Below are 21,766 nucleotides of genomic sequence, written 5' to 3'. Positions count from 1 at the left end.
GATCAAGAAACAACCAACACTTGATAATACTATGGGTTTAGAAATACTTGTTGAATGGTGACTCAGAGTTGAGAACTTAGTTTTTTAAAATAGAGATACAGTGTGTGTTTCTGTTTTGCTACAGATCCTATAGTTTCAAAGACTGGGACATGCAACTCTATAGCTAGCTAAACTAGGGAAGTTCTGACACAATTGAAATTACACCCCAAAGGCCCTAACAATGTGGCAACTGATCATAGAAAAATATGCTTATAGGTGTGGAAGATCTTGGCATTGGGATTAATACTCCCAAGAGTTACTGTGAAGTCCACTAGGAAGCAATGATCAAAAAAGAAAGACATTAAATGGAGAAAAATGTCAGGAAACTTGCACATGTGGATCTAAGTGTACTAATGAGAATTTTCTGTCAATGTCTGGGAGTGTGTGTATGGCAAACTCGAAATTATACTGTTGCTGACTGAATAAATAAGTATTTTTACTTTTGCTAAATTTACTTTTTTTTTTTTTACTTTCCAAACTCTTCAAATTACTTTCATTTCTTGGTTATCTTCAGTCACCTCAAAAAGGCATTTTCAACCTGGAATCTATAGACAATGTGCTTGTCCATGGCTAGGTCCCAGGTTGTAATTTAAATGTGTTCTTTATTGGTTTAACATCAGTGTAGGAGGAAGGGTTCCTAGTTCTCATCAGTTTCTAGCAGTATTTCCAAATCACAAGGACTGTAGAAGGATGCCAACGGAGTGTAGCTTCCTCCCTATTCAAGTGTCAGGCAGTGTTGTAGGCGCCAACAGCCTGTGTTCCTTCCTTGGTGTATAGCTCCAAATCTTGCTAAAATGCAGGTTTGATTCCTCAATTCCCAGTAAATGGGAGCCTGTCAGTCCATGGGTCATACTTCAAACAACAATGAAGACATTCAACGGTTCTTGCTCTGGACTGTTCCAGGAGACCATGGTCATTACTCAGTGGATGCTACTCAGAGACACGGTGCCAATGTAGGTCATGAGCTGACCCAACCCTAACTCGTTTCTGCTGTCAAATGCCAAGGTTGGGCGGCCACTGCCCCAACGCTAACATTCAAATGGTAGGTATTGGTAAGAGGAATGAGGGTTTTTTTTTTCCCAGGTGCTAGCAACCTGTGAAGATGGCAGATTCAGGTTCTCCAAACCCCATCACACTCTCAGGTTGGGATTTATGGGTTACGCAGAGAAGGGAGTGGGGTGGGGAGCTTGGCAGTGCTGTGGTACACGGGAGGGTGAAGGGAGCCAGCTGCCATGTCATTCATTCCTCTGGCACCAGAGGTCTGGGTGTCCAGTTCAGCCTACTAAGTTGTTTTAAAAAGCAAATTCAATGGGAATTGGGTGGTAGCACAGCAGGTTAAGTGCAGGTGGTGCAAAGCTCACAGACAGGCTGAGGGATTCCAGTTCGAGCCCCTGGCTCCCCACCTGCAGGGGAGCCGCTTCACAGGTGGTGCAGCAGGTCTGCAGGTGTCTGTCTTTGTCTTCCCCTCTCTGTCTTCCCCTCCTCTCTCCATTTCTCTCTGTCCTACCTAACAATGACAGCAATCACAACAATGATGATAACTACAACAATTAAACAACAAGGGCAACAAAAGAGAATAAATAAATAAAATAAATATTTAAAAAATTGCAAATTAAAGATGGCATACTGTGCAAGGCTTGTATCTGGGGGACTTTAGGCCATGTCTCAGAACTCTTCCCCAAGGACATTTCTTGTCTTCTCTCTGCTTTCTGTCTGCAGATAGTTCCCGATTTATCAGACGTAGACAGTGAGTGAAAGCATTCCTTACCTACTGGCTATGGCTAGGTAGAAAAAGCATGAGAAGGCCTGCTAGGACAGCCATGGTTAGGCTGCTGTGGAGAAGTGGAGATTGCTGGGAAGACTCGAAGTGGCAGTTATGACTAGTGTAAGGTGGTTAAGTTAAAAATTAAAATCGAGGGGGCTGGGTGGTGGTGCACTGGGTTAAGTGCATATAGTACGAAGTGCAAGGACACGTAAGAATCCTGGTTCAAGCCCTCAGCTCCCCACCTACAAGGGGGGTTGCTTCACAAGCAGTGAAATAGGTCTGCAGGTATCTGTCTTTCACCCTCTCTATCCCCCCCCTTCTTTCTCAATTTCTATCTTAGCTGATAAAAAAATGGAGAAAAAAGAGGGGGGCTCTAGGGGCAGTGGATTACTAATGCAGGCACCGAGCCCCAGTGATAATCCTAGAGGTGAAAACAAAATTAAAATCTAGGGGCCGGGTGGTGGTGCCCCTGGTTGAGCACACATTACAAGGAACAAGGATTCAGGTGCAAGCAGCCAGTCTCCACCTACGGAGGGAAGTCTTACAAGTGGTGAAGCAGGGCTGCAGGTGTCTCTCTGTCCCTTTCCCTCTCTGTCTCCCCACTACCCTCTCAGTTTCTCTTTGTTTCTATCCAGTAGATAAAATGAAATAAAGTAAAATAAAATTAGAGTCTCTTGTTCTGTTATATTTTCTCTAAAAAGGCAATGGGAATGCTGAGGGTTAGATCAGATGCTAGTGACAGAATCAATAGAGTGTATACTAGAGAGCTTTCTTCCTTGCCCCTTCCCTGTATGTTTGCTTTTCAATCAAAAGAGGAGAAAGTAGGAGTTATAGTCAGCAAAACTGACAGTAGCCTCAGGGAGATATACAGCCAATTTTACACACATCAGAATTCCCTTGGAGATAACCTGAGATAGGTCCTTGAATAACTTGCTTTGCTCAACCTTACTTTTTGCAAGGTTTGTTCATCTGAGAGAGCACTGTGTCATGTGTGAGGGAGAAAGAGCCAAAGGCTTCTCACTCAGCTCAAGCACATTTGTGGTGTCAGACACTAAACCGAAGGCATCTAGGGCCTCAGCCTGCAAGCCCTCTACTCTAAAGCTGAGCTAGCTCCCTAGCCCAATATCATCATAAAATTGATGAGGAGAAACGAAATCTCAGCTGGAAGAAATAGGTTCCAGGTACCGGTCTATTTGTGTGGCGATCCACACAAGTCAGCATCCAAGAACTTACCGACACCGCTGACAGAGGACTTACTACACTTCACTACGTCGTGATCTCTAGCAGACTTAAAGCTCTGGCTTTTAAACCCTGTCAAATTTTACCCACCAACTGCCAAAATAAATTGTGGACATTCTTTCTTGGCTTAACTGCTAGTTCTCTGGAAAAGGCGGCTTTGGAGCTGCTTGAAGTAGCGTCTACCCTCTTCTGTTCCAATGTCAGCACTTGTTAACAGGGCTCCATTGCTTAACTGCAACCTCCCAACAGTATCAACTACAATATTCCTAGACTCTTATTCTCCCTACCGTTTGCCATTTTCAAACTATTCTGTCAGATTTCATGTCTCTAAGGCAAATACAACAAGGCTCACCATACAAGTGCTGCTGCTCAAAGTCACTGCTTTACAGCAGTTAAATTAGCGGAGCGGATATCTGACCTTGGTTACCCATCTGATACTCTGTCCTCCTCAGACTGTCAAGAATCAACTACATCTGGGATGCCTGTCAGCAGTGCTTCCAAGAGTCAGGAGCAGGTGGGCTCTGTGCTCTGAAAGAGTTCATACTTACTCTTCTTGTGCCTTAGTTCACTGCCCTTGATAGTGAACACTTTTATGGTCTCATTATTGAGCTACATAAGGTCAGGACAAATTGGTCACTACTTTTCTTTTTTTTAAATATTTATTTATTTATTCCCTTTTGTTGCCCTTGTTGTTTTATTGTTGTCATTCTTGTTGTTGTTACTGATGTCATTGTTGGATAGGACAGAGAGAGATGGAGAGAGGAGAGGAAGACAGAGAGGGGGAGAGAAAGACAGACGCCTGCAGACCTGCTTCACTGCCTGTGAAGCGATTCCCCTGCAGATGGGGAGCCGGGGGCTTGAACCAGAATCCTTCCGCTGGTCCTTGCGCTTTGCGCCACGTGCACTTAACCCGCTGCACCACAGCCCGACTCCCACTACTTTTATTTTCTTAGCAAAGCATCAAAATTGTGGTCAATATGGCACACACCTTAGCCCCATTGTCTCCTGAGTCCTCATCCCTGGGCAGATGGCAGAGAGTAAGTATGGGAGACAGAGGTCCTAATGGACAAATTCTCAGTTCCTGAAGTTGCTAATTATAGAAAGGAAATCACAGTGTTAAAAAGAGAAACAAAGTTGTGTGTTATTCTTGAAGACTATCAGACTCAAGGTTGCCAGCCAGTATAATTCTAGCTTAATTCTACCCTCACCACCTCTTCCTAGTTCTGTCAGGAACACTTTTAATAGACTGTCACTTCAAATCACTGTAATACAAAGACAAACTGTAATTTATATTAGCTACAAAATGAAGCTGCATTCCACGGGGACCCTGGCCTCACAAGCACAGCGGTGTCTGTCTGTGTGTGTGGGCTCTGGGAGCTCCCAGGAAGCCAGGGCTGTTCCCTTGATGGCTACCTTCATGGCAGATCTTACTTCCTTTTTGCTTCAATGTAGGTCAGAGTGTATTTCTCTTTCTGAAGAAGGTCTGAGTATTGATCCAGGACATAAAACTAAGACATGTGAGGGATTTTTGTTTGTTTGTTTTGCCACCGAGGTTATTGCTGGTTCTTAGTGCCTGTGCCATGAATCCACCTCTCTAGGCAGCCACTTATCTTCCTTTCTTTTCTTTTTTCTCTCTCTCTTTCTGTCTTTCTTTCTTTCTCTCCTTTCCTTCTTCCCTTCCTTCCTTTCTCTCCCTCCCTCCCTTCCTTCCTTTCTCTCTTTCTTTTTTCTTTCTTCCTTTTTTAACTTAATAAAAGAGAGAGAAATTAAGAGGGGGTAGGGAAGTTAGAAAGTCAAGAAAAGGGGGCTGGGTGATTGTGCACCCAGTTAGGCTCACATATCATGTGTGCTAGGGAGCCAGGTTTGAGCCCCAGCTCCCCACCTCCAGGGGAGACACTTCATGAGCAGTGAAGCAGGTCTGCAGGTCTCTCTCTCTCTCTCTCTCTCTCTCTCTCTCCACCCCTCTCAATTTCTCTGTCCTTTCAAATAAAATAGAAACTAGATGGAAAAAAAAAGTCGAGAAAATACTGCAGAGTAACTTATATTGGTGGCACCTCAAAGAGACCATATGAAGAACAAATCTTTAGGAAATATAGAATATTTCTCCCTATAGAAATATCATTAGATTTTTCAGTAACTCAAGTATTCTACTGAGCCAGCAAAGTTAGACATTGATGACTGTGCAGTCTCATGACAAGAACAAAACTGTGGGTGTTCTCAAGTCATAAATGGCGGTAGTGGGACATTCTCTGATTCCAGAAATTACTGAGGTTTGTGTGAAACACCTTCAGGACGGCTAGCAGAACTGGCTTCGTGGCCCTCAAGTTCCCCAGTGAACACTCCATTTCACCATCTTAGTGATCGATTACCACTAGACAAACTTTGCAAATGCAAATCTACAGATGCATTTCTCCTTTGTCTCCACGATGCAAACTGTAGAACTTTGGGTTTCATAACACTGTTTTTACCCGCTTTTCAAAGATAAACTATCCAGACCACAAGGAAGACTAGGTGGAGGGGAAAGAAAGCAGGCCACACTCTGTCTCTCACTCAACAGAAAACTAAATAGAAGCACAATGTTAGATGAAGTCTTGAGCCCATTACACAGAATTTAGGGATTCTTAAAAGGAGCTGGGTGCCATATCTCTTAAAGGTTATTCAAAATGCAAAGGATGAGTAGAAAGTGGGCACAGGGGGCCAGGTGGTGATGCACCTGGTTGAGCGCACATGTGCAAGGACCTGAGTTCGAACCCCTGCTTCCCACCTGAAGGGGAAAAGCTTTGTGAGTGGTGAAGCAGAGCTGCAGATGTCTCTCTGTCTCTCCCTCCCTATCTCCCCCTTCCCTCTTGATCTCTGGCTGTCTATCCAAAAAATAAAGATAATTTTTAAAAAAATTTTAAAAAGTGGGTATAGGAAATTCCAACAGCCTGACTCTAATCTTGGATGTTTCTGTTGTTGCATGCTTGCTCCCCATCAACGTCACTTCTTGGAGTCCTCCTCCCTGGCCTTGTGCCTTCCCATGCTTCTTCGCTCTCACAAGAGGCAATGAAGGAGGGAAGCACCCTGTTCAGTAGATGCATGCCCCCTCTCTAGGCTCATCTGGGATTAAAGTAGTTGTGACCTTTTGACCCAAAGCACTGCACAGACTGTTTACCACTAGACCAAAGACAACATTATTTTCATTTTCTCTCCATCAGCACATTCTCAGAGGGTTTGTAATTCAGTCTTCTCTGTACAGCTGTTTCTCCATATAGCCTAGGAATGAAACCATTACTCCGGATGTTTTGTTTTAATGTCTTTGCAAACATACACAGGAAAAGAAGTGAACTGAAAGGATGACTGATGCTTTAAAGGGAAGGCTGGGTCACACGGGGATGGACCAAAACACTCTGCCAGGGAATCTGGCGTCTGATCCCCAGAGAAGGGTGTTACCCTGGGGAGAGTCACCAACATGACCTTTTGCATCCCTGGTAGTCTTTGGGGGTGATTCACTTTCTTTAGGTCTTAGGCCTTTCAGACATTTTCAATAGAGTGTAATAACTTTTTGAGAAGATTTATTCATGTAATTTGAGAGAGAGAGAGAGATCAGAGCTCTGATCCATCATATAAGGTGTTGAGGGGGCAGAGCCAAGCCCATTTGCATATGCAGATACTGTGTCCCACCCTCTGAGCTCCTCCCTTTCTTTTTCATAAATCAATTAATATACATATGTATATATAAAAAGAAAAAAAGAAGTAGGGCACCGAAGTAAAAACCCTGAGGTGAGGGGTAGACATGCAGCTTCCTGGGCCAGTGGGGGGTGGGAGTGGGCGGGAGGGATGGGTCACTGTCTTTTGGTGGTGGGAATGGTGTTTATGTACACTCCTAGCAAAATGTAGTCATATAAATCACTAGTTAATTAATATGAGAGGGGGAAAATCAATTGTATGTCTCAAAGTTTTTCAAAACACAAACTGAATCTTTTTAATATATAGACTGTGTATTTGATATGCGGACTCTCTCAAAAGCCTAAACCAAGTAGATTAGAAGCATACAATAGCACAGCTATATACAAGATACTGGGTACTGTACAGCAAACCATAACAAAAGGACTTTTCAAAGTTAACCCAATTACCAAATAATGTGATGAGAACATTAACTATCGATTGTCTTTTTGAACCCTAAGACAGCAGGAACCTCACATCTCCACTATAGAGCCTCTACTTCCCCCAGTCCTGGAACCCTTGGATAGGGGCCACTTTCCCGTATGCCTCTCCCAATCCATACCAAATAATATTGCATCCGCCGATCACAACCTAACCAATGCAACGATTGCCACCTCAACACGCTTCACTTCAGACTGTGTCCAGAGACTTCACGTGTGGAACGACAACCCTTCAGCTTCATTACTCGGGTGAGACCTTTCCTTTCATAGTACACTCTAATTTCATCTCAGGTGGTTCACTTTCTAACAAAGTCCCAAAACCTAGATATACACCAGTTTCTGTGAGAGAGAGCATATGTTCACACGTATCCATAAACTACTGCAAAACATATACCTGAAAGCAGAAGTACACTAGAGTTTGCAGTGAGTACCTCCCTAACACTTCCTCTCCACTATTCCAAGCTTTGGGTCCATGATTGCTCAACAATTTGTTTGGCTTCGTATGTTAACTCTCTTTTCAGTCACCAGGTTCCAGATGCCATCAGGATGCTGGCCAGGCTTCCCTGGATTGAAGACCCCACCAATGTGTCCTGGAGCTCAGCTTCCCCAGAGCCCCACCCTACTAGGGAAAGAGAGAGGCAGACTGGGAGTATGGACCGACCAGTCAACGCCCATGTTTAGTGGGGAAACAATTACAGAAGCCAGACCTTCTACCTTCTGCAACCCACAATGACACTGGGTCCATGCTCCCAGAGGGATGGAGAATGGGAAAGCTATCAGGGGAGGGGGTGGGATATGGAGATTGGGTGGTGGGAATTGTGTGGAGTTGTACCCCTCCTACCCTATGGTTTTGTTAATTAATCCTTTTTTAAATAAAAATAATAATAATAATAATAAAAAGAAAATCTACATCCCATTTTCCTGGTCAGGTCAGGGGCAAAGCTACATCCTCTCGAAGACTCTTCCACCACACACCCTGCACCCCGCACCATGTGGATCCTTGCCATGCGTTATAAAGCTAAGGAAGGCTCTAATCTTGCTACATCCTCAGATTATCTTGTGTCATCATGTTATTTCAAGCAGGTTGAATTTGTTTCGCAAACTAGGCACCAGGTTTGCAGTAAGTTTCTCGAAGGAGAAGTCTTCCCCTCTCTTTCTCTCCCTCTCTTTTCCTTTCTTCTCTTATTTTATTTTTTTTTTTGCATTCCCACAGAGTGAATAAGTTGTGTACTCATTTGCACATGCAAATTCATCCCACTTGTCCGACCAGATGCGTAGATGAACAAATCAGCTGAGCTCCAGAACACATTTACCTGACACCAACTGTCAATCATGCAGGATGGGACAGGAGAAGGTAGACTAGCTAACAGATACTTAACATAAACCCATCTGAGAGACACTAGTAAGTCTCTAGCTCGAGGTGCCAAGTAAACTTTTTAAAAAAGTCTTTGTCTCATGCTTCTTGCATAAATCAAATATGGAAATCATTCCTCCTGACACAGTCGTGCCTGTCCTCTTAGTTACTCCAATCAACTGTTCTTCTTTTGTTCATTGGTTTTTTCTTGCAAGTTCTCTATGTTGTTTTTGGGAAAATTAGAAAACTCATATGTCAATAAAGAAAATACTAAAATCACACAGATAAACATGGTGAATAGTTATTTTACAACCCTTCCATTTGTGCAAATGTGTATTAACTATAGAGATAGAATTAGTTCATATATGACATTTTGTAATTTATTCCTAATTAATTTATTACAAACTTCATTTTAATGGCCATATATAGCTTTACAGTGTGTGGATACTGTATTTTCATTTACTAACTTTTGTTTCCATTGTTGGGTACTTCAAACTCTGTCATTGTTGCAAATAGCCTCTTCAATGAGGCAATTCTTTTATTTAGCATGCTTCTAAAGATTCCTTTGAGATACATGCCCGCTGATGGGTATGAATAAATTGAGAGACACATCGCTGTTGTATGGGACTCTGCTTTACTTGTCACCCTTAGCTTCTACCCACAAGAAAGAGTGGAGACAGCCCAGCTTCCTCTTTTAGGGAAGTGTGGGAGGAGACACATCTGACCCATCTACAGTCCACTCTCCACCCCCTGTAAGGAAAAAAAATTAACCTGCTTAGAGCGCTTTTCCCACTAATGGTTAGGACTTCCGATGCCAGTCAGATATGAATGTCTGTGACCTCTTCCCTTGTCTCCTCCTAGTTCTGCATCACGTATTTGATCTGGGCCCATCCATCTACCCACCTCTCTGTGAACCAGCATACTCTCAATGATCTTGGTCTGACTGTGATCGAGTGGGTACTTTGAGAACAGTATTCTCTCCCCTCGGCTCCAGGTTCTTGTTGTAGATGCTGAGTTGGGCTCAGGTGTAAAGGACAAAGGTATACAAGGTCTTACCGAAGGCTTCTCATCTGAGTCATATGCTCAGTCTACTCCATGAGTCAGTGTTTGTCTAGGAGGTCGAAGGTTGGGTATCCTTTAATCACTGACTATTATAAAGACTAATATATAGACTATGTTTTTGGTATATTCTCTTTCAAGAACAGAACCCAGAGTGGTCAAGTACCAAGATTAAATATATATATTGATGCTTATTTCCCTCAAAACAGACTGACAATGAAAAAGACTCAGTATATTATTAAATACATTTGCCATCTTTTTATAGGCAGTTCTGTTTGTGTCCATGCAATTGTGTTCAAATGGATCAAATGTTTCCTTCAAAGACCAGCCCTTGGTATCTTGCTTGGAAAGCCTTATCCAGCACAAACAGAAGTCTTTTCAACTTCCAGTAGATTTGTGGTTTCATTTGGCTTTGAAATATTTTGACTCTGATTATAAACATAGCTAATCATTTTCCCCAAGGGCTGATTTTACTACCTGATTATTTTTCTGTATGTATTCTTAGATCCCTGTCTGAAGTTTTTTTTTTTTTTTTCTTTATCTATTTGTTAGTCTTGCTGTTTAAGCTGACCCAAGTCATTCTGCTTGTATTAGCAAACCAACAAATAAATGTGGGGAAATAACATCGAAATTAGATTTAGGAAAAAATGGAAAAGATTTAACTTTGAACATAATGTTGAATACAGAGTTTTACAAAATATTTTTAGAGACAACAAGCAGATTAACTCCAGTAACAGAATCACTATCCTTGCCCCCAAGAGGAATTTGATCATAAATGGCAAAGAGCTAATGGAGAGTCACAGAGGCAGAGCAAAGGGGAGAAGGTGCTAGAGTTTGCTCCCAAGAAGAGCCCTTTGGTTTACAGTTTGCAGTAGTCACTGAGAGAAATGAATTGACAAGAGCAAGTACCAGTCCCTCAGCGCTTGGACGTCACTGAACATTTGGATTCCCTGCTCCCTTTGTTCCCACAGCTGCTCAGAGGCTTCTCTCCATAAAAGCTGGTTTCTGATTGACTTGTCCCCAGAGATAGCAGAATGCATTTATTTGGCCCCCTTGTTACAAAGAGTTATGGATCTCTTTGTAAAATTTGAAGTGTGAACCTTTTATGAGTTTATGCTGGTGTCTCTATGATTTAGCAACTTAGTGGACATTGGTCTCATGGAAGCAATCTAGACCAACAAATACACACACTTGGAATTCTCTATGGAATTAGAGAGAGAGAGAGTCCCTTTATATTTTAAATGAGAAGAGAATAGGGTGTTGAGAACTCCAACTTACTAAAGGCAGATAGTTTTAAGAAAGAGAGAAGATGAGAATGTAAAAATAGCAGCCCAGGAAGGGGTGCAGTGAGTACAGTGCTAGATTCTCAAGCATGGCATCCTGAGCTTCATCACTGGCATTAGTGATACTTCATTCTCTCTCTCCCTCTCCCTCTCCCTCTCCCTCTCCCTCTCTCTTTCCCCTATCCTCTTTCAAATATTTTAAAACATGAGAAAGAGAACAGTTTACTTTCTGAAGTAAACCTTTTAAAAAGAATATATGGTGCTAGTTATTTACCCCAAGATAACTATTTGCTTGAGTTATAAATGGAGTAACACTTCTCAGTCATTCAAATATAGTCATAAGTGGGTGTTCCCACTTGTGTTGCATCAATCCAAGAGTCAGTTTAAGTAAAGCTTTGTTGACCACTCAAAGAAAGAACAGTGGGAGGCAATGTGAAAAGAATCCTATTTAACTTGCTTCTGCAATCTGAAGACAAACAAGTAGCTCCAGTGTCTTGGTTAATGTCTATCTGTTCAGTCGGAGAAGGGCAAAAGAAATAGCGAGTGTCACTGTGAATCTGATTTTTTTTCTTTTTCTGCACAACTGAGTTCCAAAGGTGGCTCTCAAGTACTTTTCTCTGGGAGTCAATGAAGACAGATTTTTTTTTAAGATTTGTAACAAAATTAACAAAAATAAATAAAACTTCTTTGGGCCTTGAACTATGAGGCAGAAGATAGGAGGTTGATGCTTCCAGAAGTGTCTTACTAGATACTAGAGTATCTCCTCTTTCTTTTTTCCTTCTTTCCAACCTGTTTGATTCCGTGGCCCCTCAGTAAATCAGAGAGGATTAGAACTCCCCTCCTTCTCTTCCCACAGGTGGAGCCAATGGCATAAACTGGTGGTAAGACGGAGGTCCTGCAGCCAAGAAGATCACTTAGCCTGTGGCTCCTTGCAGGCAGCCAAGGTGTCTCATCAGCATCCCCTGAACTGTTGGGTTGTCGGAAAAGTCATGCCACATTTACGCACAGAAAAATATGTTTTGACTTTTCCAGTAACCCAATATACCAACTTAGTTAACTGCTTTTAAAATCTCCAATGATATGCATGTGGGCCCAGCCCTCACTTCACTGGAGGATGCTTTGGTGCTGTGCTTTCTTTTTCTCTCTCTGTCTCTGTATCCCTCTCTCTCTCTCTGTGAAAAAATTATCCTGAAATGGTAAGACCCCAGTGATGACAAAATGAAAAGGGAGAGGAGGGGAGCAGAGAGGAGAGGAGTAAAGAGGAGAGGAGCGGAAAGGAAAGGAAAGGAAAGGAGAGGAGAGGAGAGGAGGGGAGGGGAGGGGAGGGGAGGGGAGGGGAGGGGAGGGAGGGGAGGGGAGGGAGGGGAGGGAGGGGAGGGGAGGGAGGGGAGGGAGGGGAAGTGGAGGGGAGGGAGGGGAAGTGGAGGGGAGGGAGGGGAGGGGAGAGAAGACAGGTGAGAGAAAAGGGAAGAGAAGGAAAGAGAAGAAGAAAGTGTCAGAGTTTGCACTGAAAATCCTTTTGGGAGAGGCTGGGCAGCGGTGTAGTTGGATGCATGTTACCATGCACAAAGACCCAGGTTCAAGCCCCTAGTTCCCTCCTGCAGGGGGAATTGTGTTTCAGGAGCAGTGAAGCTTGGTACTTCTCTTCCTCTCTTCATATCTCCCCCTCTAAATTTCTCTCTGTCTTTTCAAATAAAACAAATATCTTTTAAAATATTTTTGCTATAAACAAGAACTCAGCCTACTTTTCAAGCTCCAAATCCCTGCCAAGCTTAGGCCTGTGGCTTTGCAATAGGCATCTTGCCTTCCATTCTCCTCCAGTGTTTGTTTCACTGCATACATTTTTTTTTTAAAAAAATGATTATCTTTACTTGATAGCCAGCTATCTAGAGTGAAGGGGGAAATAGAGAGGAAGAGAGACAGAGGCACCTGCAGACTTGCGTCACCACTGGTGAAACTTTTCCCCTGCAGGTGGGGATGGGGGTTTGAACACCTGCTCATTGTGCATATTAGTATTGTTGTTGTTGTAGTTGTTATATGGGTTTTTTGAGATAGAAAGGGGGCATTTATTTAGAGCAACAAGTTACTTGTGATCTGAAATCAGAGCTAGGTTTCAGCCTATATGTGAGTTTTGTTTGTTTGTTCTTTTAGTCATGACATGCGGTCATAAACTCTGTATTTAAAAATAAAAGTAATAAAATCTCACTGGTTCAAATTTGAGAAATTATATTTTGGCATAAAACACTTGCAGGAGAAAAGACAACATTGGTCTGCTCTGTCTGTAAGACTAGCATATGCCAATTCTGCTCTGTTTCCTTTTTCAATTAAAGTAAGTCCATGTACATCATCTGTCATAAGGCAAGTCGCTCTCTTGGTCTCCTAGGACTGAAACATGTCATGTCCCCTGCTTCTGTCCTCCTCCCCAGAGCACCCATTAGCCGTCACCTCATAATTCCTTCCCTGTTTCCCCTCCTATCTCTAACCACAGTTGAATTTTCGATCCCAGATATGACCTGTTGACTCTCTGCAGAAGAGGAGTCTGCACTTTCTTCAACTGCTCTTCTCACCACACACTTCTGTTCCTGCCTGAAATAGCAACACCAACATTTTGGGTTCAATTAATTACTCAGGGCTTAATTGTTATCACTATGTAAATACGATTCACTAATGAGCCAGTCGTGCAATCTATTCTGTTAAAGAGATCACTGTGGTTGCTGGTGTTTGTTTTAAGGTGAATTAGCTGGAGTAAGATTGAAGATGGAGGTGAATGGTGTCAGCTCAACTCAGGATGAACAACTGGCTGTTTCTCTTTTGTCATTGATAGTATGCTGGTACTCTGAAGGATCGGTGATAAAATAAAGATGGTCTTGTAATTAAAACTAAGCTTTAGAGTCAGGGAGATTGGACAGTGGGAGCACCCCAGGCTTATATAACTTCTGGGCCTCCAGAAATCTGCCCCGGGTTTGATCCCTGGCACCACCTTCTATCAGAATTGAGCAGTGCTCAAGTCTTTCACTACGTCTCAAAGATAAATGAGTCTAAAAATTAAATAACAAAACAAAACAACCAGGGGCTGGTAGGACACTCTTAGGAGGTCCAAGCAGCTCATGGAAACACCACGCAAGGCAAGTGCTGCCTCTCCTTCTCTCTGCTTTCCCTTCTATCTTAAATAAAATAAAATAAAATAAAATAAAATAAAATAAAATAAAATAAAATAAAATAAAATAAAATGAAAAGGAGGGTGGGGCTGTGGTGCACTTGATAAAATGCACATGTCAGCATGCTCAAAGACCTGGGCTCAAGCCCGCCCTAGTCCTCACCTGCAGGGGGTGGGGATCTGCACAAGTGGTGAAGCCTTGCAGCAGGGGTCTCTCTCCCTCTGCTTCTCCCTCCCCCACCTACATGTGTATCTCCACCAGGAATGGTGGGACTGTGCAGACACTGAGGCCCAGTGAGAACCCCAGTGACAAAAAATACTCTTACAGTCTTGTAAACCATGATTAATAACAGTGTCTTTTAATGGCTTGGGACAAAATAAATAAAATAAAATTTGAAGAAAAAATAAGAAGAAAGTTCTGCTAGAAGAAGGAATTACACAGGCTTGAAACCCTGGTGGTCCTCCAGCCCCCAACGAAACCTCAGAGTTTTCCCATTTTACAGACCCTGTGCAGTGGCCAGACATGTACAGTGCCATGCCATCCCCATGTCACTAGGACTGGAGTCTAGGTCATGTGCATGGCAAGGCAGGTTCTAGGAACTATTAAAAGGTTGGCATAAGGGCTCCAGATAGACAAGACTCTATACACCTGCTAGCTTGACACAGACCCTCCCAGAGAGATTGGTAGCAAGGCAGGAGATCTGAGAGGCCTAAGCCCTGGGTGCCCAGGCCCCTTGGGGCCTGAATGCTGACCAGCCCAACTGAGAGAGCTCAGATCCTGCCTAGGAGATGGCAGCCGACAGGCAGGCAGAGAGGGTAAGGCTGCTGAGAAGGACCTTTCGGGTCAAACACCCCCAGAGGCTGCCTCATCACCACAGTGGGATGGAGCTCTGAGAGAGACCTCACAGCAACCCCAGGCTCCCGCCCTGTGCTCTGCAGTGGCAGCTGAGCACTGGACAGGGGCCGAGAGCTGGGAAAAACCCTGCACACAGTGGCAGAGGTATGCTGGTTAAAGAAAAAAATGGAGGGGGACCCCAGCTCTCCATCTGTCAGGTCTTCCACTGGAAAGCAGAAATGGCTCCTATCACCTAAAGAGTCTACAAACAGACGTGGATAAATAAGATGAAGTGGTTCCAAACAAGGGCACGAAAGCAATTCACTGGAGAAATCAAAATCTTTCCCACAAACACTGCTTGAAGAATTGATTATCCATGTATAAAGATAAGCTCACATTATTAGTGGAAAATCATTTGAAAGAGAGTACAGACTTGAAGCTGAAATGTGAAGACATCTAGAAGACAACAAGGCTCCGATTAAAATATTGAAATCCTCTGATGTTATTTTCTATCAACTGGACATGACCAGACAGATACATTTTCTCTTCTGTGGCCTCAACATTAGATGACTAGCTTTTGGAGAGCTTTTGAAGGCTCTCTTTTCTTCTTCAGAAAATTCATATTTACAGACACAAACCCAACTTGAAATTGAATGAAGCAGATTTAGCGGGGAAGCTGTGGAGGGAGGCAGACCAGGAGTCTGAGAAAAGGCCCCATCACCTGCAGCCCATCTGTTCAGTAGCCTAAGACTCTGTCCCCACTGTGCTGTGAGGTCTGAAACAACGGAATATGGTGTTACATGATATATATTTTTAATTTTAAGAATTTATTTTTTAAAAATCTTTATTTATTTATTGAACAGAGACAGCCAAAAATTGAGAGAGTAAGGGACGATAGAGAGGGAGAGACAGAGACACTTGCAGCACTACACCACTTGAAAAGCTTTCCCCTGCAGGTGGGGACCTGGGGTTCAAACCTGGGTCCTTGTGTACGATGACATGTGCGTTCAGCCAGGTGCACCACCACCACCTGGCCTTTAAACAACAGAATATGTAAAAAAAAAAAAAAAAAAAAGAACAAAAAACCCTCACTGACATGCACTGACTAAGAACCGCAGAAGACATGACTCTTCTCAAAGCTGCTTTGCAAGTGTGGAGACCCATTCAGTAACAGACGTCAGTGCCACTTATCGAAGTCAATGCTGTCCTTGCAAAGTCCTGGGATCTAGCTTCTCATTTAAAGAATATGCTCTTTACTGCAACTGAAGCCTTAAGAGCTAGTTTCGGGGGCCAGGTGGAAGCACACCTGGGAGTGCTCCCCGAGTTGGAGTCCTGGGTCTTTCCCTTTCCTAGCAGTGAGGCAGGGCTGCAGGTGTTTCTCTCTTCCCCACTCTATCTCTCTCACCCCTCTCTATTTCTCTGTCTTTAATAAATACATTTTTTTGAAAAAAATATACTTGTTTGTAAAGTCACGGGAAGACACTGTTTATTCAAATTGGCCTAATTGTATTCCTCATAGAGATATAGTCTCTAATTACACTTTATTATTTATTTATTTACTTACTTATTTATATTTTTGCCTCCAGGGTTATCTCTGGGGCTTAATGCCTGAACTATAAATTCACTGCTCCTGGTGTCCATTTTTTTTTATTGGATAAGACAGAGAGAAATTGAGAGATAAGGGAGAGATAGAGAGAAAGAGAGAAAGATAGACACTGCAGACCTGCTTCACTACTTGGGAAGTGACCTCCCTGCAGGTGGGGAACCGGGGCTCCAACCAGGATCCTTAACACGGGTCCTTGTGCTTAGTACTATGTGCGCTTGAGCCGGTGTGGTATTGCCTGACCCCTACACTTTATTATTGTATCAGATGATGGAGACTTGTGAGCTTTGAGAACATGTACGAGCACTAACTATAGATGTTGATTTTATTAAGAACTGTATCTTTAATGTAGTTCATGTAGTTCCAAAACATTAAAAGGCACTTTTTTTTTTGCCTCCAAGATTATCACGGGGCTCTGTGCCTGTACCAAAAATCCACTGTTGCTGGTTTTTTCGTTTGTTTGTTTTGTTTTATCATTGTTGTTGTTATTACTATTATTGTTATTGATGTCATTGTTGTTTGATAGGACAGAGAGAAGTCGAGGGAGGAGGAGAAGACAGAGGGGGAGAGAAAGACAGACACCTGCAGACCTGCTTCACCGTCTGTAGGTGGGGAGCTGGGGGCTCGAACCGGGATCCTTACACCTGTCCTTGTGTGAAGGGCCAGAGCTCAGAGAATTGCAAAGGTATTTTGAGGTCTGCAACCCTCCCCAGGCCTGCAAGTGCTCCAAAGACACAGAACAAAAGAAAGCAGCATATGGATGACAGAAGATCTTAAGAGAAGTTAAGAGGCTCAGGCAGTGGGGCACCAGTTAAGTGCGCATATTAGCATTCTCAAGGACCCAAGTTTAAGCTCCGCCCCTTCCCAGGTGCAGGCAAGATGCTACAAAGCAGGGGCCTGGCAGTAGCGCAGCGGGTTAAGCGCAGGTGGCGCAAAGGACAAGGACTGGAGTAAAGATCCGGGTTCGAGTCCCTGGTTCCCCATCTGCGGGGATGGGGGGAGGGGGTCGCTCCACAAGTGGTGAGGCAGGTTTGCAGGTGTCTCTTTCTCTCCCCTTCCTCTCTCGATTTCTCTCTGTCCTAACCAACAACAGCAATAATAATAACAACAACAACTATAAACAACAAGGGCAACAAAAGGGAAAAAAAATGGCCTCCAAGAGCAGTGGATTTGTATTGGCTGCACGAAGCAGCAATAACCCTGGAGGGAAAAAAAAAAAAAAAAGGGCAACAAAGCACAGGTATCTATCTCCCCTCCACTCTCAATTTCTATGTTCTGTCCAATAAAATAACAAAAAAAAAGAAAAAAAGGAAAAGAAAATGGCCACAAAGGTTGGGCAAGTACGGCAGCAGGTTAAGTGCACAATGGCACAAGGACCGGCTTAAAGATCCTGGTTGGGGCCCCTGGCTCCCCACCTGCAGGGGAGTCGCTTCATAGGTGGTGAAGCAGGTCTGCAGGTGTCTATCTTTCTCTCCCCTCTCTGTCTTCCCCTCCTCTCTCCATTTCTCTCTGTCCTATCCAACATCGATGACAACAAAAATAGTCACAACAACGATAAAACAAGGGCAACAACAAAACAAAAAAAAAAAAAAAGAAAGAAAAGAAAATAGCCTCCAGGAGCAGTGGATTTGTGGTGCAGGCACTGAGCCCCACTGATAACCCTCAGTGGCAATATAAAAAAAATTAAGAGATTCAGTTTTAGCCCACAGGGGGACAGGACTCAAAGATGCTTAAGCAAGGAGCTGACATGTCTCTATTTGCCTTTCAGAAAGTTCCCTCTGCTCCCAGGGGCCAAGAAGGCCTTATAATTCCCTTCAATTTGACCAACGTTTAGACCGATGTTTTCCCAACTAGATTTCCCTGACCTCCCTTTTCTGAAAACACTCATTTTAGAAAATTTGCCATGGCAAATTCTTTTTTCTGTCCCTTTGAGATGCATATACATCTCCTTAAAAGCCACTTGCCAATTGTATGACCCAGAGACTGCCTTCCTCAAGGGTTGGCCTCCATCCCTTTGGAATATACCCAGTGAGGAAGAGAAAGAGAATGCCTTGTCTTCACTCTCCTAACTCCGTGGGCTCCTTGCTCCAAGCTGAGAAGTGACTCCTATCCTGAAAATGGGAGAAAGTTTTCTTTCCCTTTGACTAAGCTCAGGCATTAATATAGTTGAGGCAGGAGGCAGCTTCTCCCACCTTTGCTCATAAAAACCCTCCGATGTTACACCAAAGTCAAACTCAGTTTCTCCTCTCGAAATATTTCATCTGTTTAACTCACTCAGGGGCTATCTTCATTGACACCAGTTTGAACAAGACAGCTATAGATCATAGCTGGGGTTGGGATCATGCAAGGGGTACAGGTGACTAATTAAGAATCTTTATTGCAGGCAGAGCTACTGAAACCCCACTAAGAAACCAGCAGAAGGGGTCATCAGCAGCCTGATGAAACACACATGCTACAATGCACAAAGACCCAGGTTCGAGCCCCTGGTTCCTACCTGCATGGGGAAAGCTTTACCAGTGATGAAGCAGTGCTGCAGGTGTCTCTCTATCTCTCTCCCTCTTTACCTCCACCTCCCCTTTCAATTTTTTTCTGTCCTAGCCAATAAAAATGAAAAATGGCCACCAGGAGTGTTGGGTAGTTGCCATCTCCCCCTGGCTTCTGCTTAACCATATGCCTATATAGGGATTTTACTGATCCAAAGCTTTGGTCTATTTACATAAATCACTTTTACATAAAGCACTCCAGGGCATTGGTGGTTCTATGATAGGATTCTCTCCTGCTCCACCCCCTCCTTGTCACACACTGATCCCTTCTTTGTCACACTCTGATTTTCACCAGTCACTTTTCTCTCCACCCTCTTTATATCACATCCTGTTTCCACCCTACTTGGAGAGTATAAAAACAGCTGCTCTTCTGATTAAAGACACTTGGAAATTGCTTTCTGGCTCCGAGAGTTCCAGAGTGTATCTCCTGCGGAAGTTGGTGCAGCACGAGTTCCTGATCCCTCTCCCACACAGCAGCCTAGATCAGCTCCAGTTGAGTTTTCTCCAACCCAGAAAGCACTAGCTCGGGAAGAAGTACCCTCAGGCTATCCCGGCATCTGGCACCCGGAACAGGGACCCGTAAGCAGCAGATTTACAAGAAGACATCTTAGATAAGTACACACCTTTTGGGTATCTGCAATATTGTGTTAAGGCACTGTGATTTTTTTTCTTTCTTATTGTTTTCCGGAGATCTTTCCACCATGGAAAGTCTTTTCCAAAGCCTGCATTCTTTTTCCAGTATACAATTTTTATATATCTGGGACATTTTTCTCGGGGCTTCACCTTATATCCTGTTGATCATCATAGCAGCTTTTAAGGGATATATAGGTCAACCTCTCAAAAGGCTTAAGGACCTAGAGGCTGAGGTCAAAGAGATAAAGGAAGTAATCATAGAACTTAACCAGCACCTTAAAAACAAGAAGAAGCAAAGGCCTGTCGTGATCTTGACCCACCCTAATTCCTCTGCATCTTGCCCTGAGGCCCCTATTTTGACATCTTGCCCTGAGGCCCCTATTTTGGCAGACACGTGTCCGAATTCTCCTTTGGACTCCACAGCCACTTCTTCGGCCACCCCCATTTTGGCAGAAACGTGTCCGGAACCTCCTGCTGCCTCCACGGCTGCTTCTTCACCCACCCCTGTTTTGATAGACACATGTCCGAATTCTCCTATAGCCTCCAAAACCACTTCTTCGGCCACTTGTCCAGAAGCTTCCACTTCGATGACTCCTCCTACCGCTACACACTTATCAGAGCAAGTCCACACATTTCCGGTCAATGTTGCCCCCAATAGACAAAAACCTCAGGCCTGGTATCCATATTCTGCCACAGACCTGAAGGAACTACGCCAGGCTATCAAAGATGACGGTATTCATGCCCCATGGACCAGGTCCATTTTACAAGGCCTGCTTCAGAACCTTAATACCCCTCAAGATTGGAGAGATGTGACTCGTGCTACGCTCCCAGGCCCCCTCTTCCTGCAATGGGAGGCATTCTTTCGTGACGAATGTTTACAACAATCGCGGAAAAATGTTCAAAATCAGCCAGAGGGTAATTTTGATGCATTGTTTGGAACAGGCCAATTAGAAACAGGGATTCAACAGGCGGAAGCCAAGTTTCCAGCGGGGTATTTTGATCAAGTACGCCTGTGTGCATTAAAAGCATGGGAGCGATTAACACCACCCATGGGAGCAGCCTCAGCCCCCAATCTCTCCCTGCAACAAGAACCTGATGAATCCCTCGCTAAATTCATTGCCAGGGTCCAGTCGAGTTTGGAAAGGAAGATTTATAATCCTGACGCTCGTTTTCTCCTTCTGCGACCCATAGTCTGGGATGGAATGCTTCCGCATTTTCGACAGGCCTGTATCACTCTTAAAAACGAACACCCAGATACTTGGATTCTAGCTACACAGGATCTCAGATCAAGCTCTTTTCAAGGACCTATGTTACAGGCCTATGCAGCTACCTTACATAAGCAAAAAGGAGCTTGCTTTCAGTGCGGTCGCCAAGGGCATTGGCGTAACCAATGTCCAGAAAATAGACTGCGACCCCGCCTCCAGTCAGGGCGACCCCACCTCCAGTCAGGGCGACCCCACCTCCAATCAGGGCAACCCCGCCTCCAGACAGGGAATCAGAGACCACGAATGCCTTGTCCCAGATGCCAGAAAGGATTTCACTGGAGGAGAGATTGTTGGTCAAGGTTCCATAGGAACGGCACGCCTCTGCCAAATGTAAACAGGGATTTGAACTAGGTATGGGGCTTCCCTTAGCCCCGCCCCCAAGAGGGAAGGAAGCAGGTCGCCCGCTTGGTGCTGTGCCCTTCTTCCACAAACAGAAGCCCAGCTTGGGACCCAATCCATCGCTACACCCACCACGCCAAGTAACAATAACAGAGGGTGAGCAGAAGGAGGAACCCGCGGTATGTGGGAACTTCCAGCATAGAAATAACCGGCTGAAGCAAGAGAACAGCTCGAATTCAGAGCCTGAGATTTTATGGACCACCCCTGTTTTAGAAAGGGGTCACCCAACTATGACAGTAAAGATTGGTAATATTCCTTTTAAATGTTTGATTGACACGGGAGCAGATAAGACAATATTAAGACAAGCAGAGGTTCCCCAGAGTTGGGAACTCCTCCCAGGACCACGCTTACATGGTGTTGGAGGATTGACTCAGGCATTCCGCACACGAGATTCCCTTGTGTGAGAAGATCCAGAAGGGACTACCGGACGCTTTCAGCCTTTAATAG

General features: G+C 44.0%; 2 protein-coding genes across 7 annotated transcripts in view; one reads left to right on the top strand and one right to left on the bottom strand.

Annotated features, from left to right (window-relative positions):
• Positions 1–2,225, top strand: part of IL15 (interleukin 15) — an 86,174-nt gene extending 83,949 nt beyond the window's left edge. For 2 of the 3 annotated variants that reach the window (XM_060179041.1, XM_016190397.2), the window contains exon 7: positions 1,123–1,398. In XM_060179041.1, the coding sequence (XP_060035024.1) occupies positions 1,123–1,335 (213 nt within the window). In that variant the 3' untranslated portion in view covers positions 1,336–1,398. Of the gene's footprint in view, positions 1–1,122 lie in introns of all 3 variants that reach the window. The other variant, XM_060179042.1, reaches the window with a different exon arrangement.
• Positions 1–21,766, bottom strand: part of INPP4B (inositol polyphosphate-4-phosphatase type II B) — a 672,916-nt gene that overhangs the window by 33,938 nt on the left and 617,212 nt on the right. The gene's annotated exons all lie outside the window — the stretch shown is intronic.

The sequence above is a fragment of the Erinaceus europaeus genome, chromosome 19 (assembly GCF_950295315.1).
Source record: "Erinaceus europaeus chromosome 19, mEriEur2.1, whole genome shotgun sequence".
NCBI classification, from domain to species: Eukaryota; Metazoa; Chordata; class Mammalia; order Eulipotyphla; family Erinaceidae; genus Erinaceus; species Erinaceus europaeus.
Note: the sequence above shows the minus strand (reverse complement) of the source record. Positions and strands in the feature narration are given on the sequence as shown.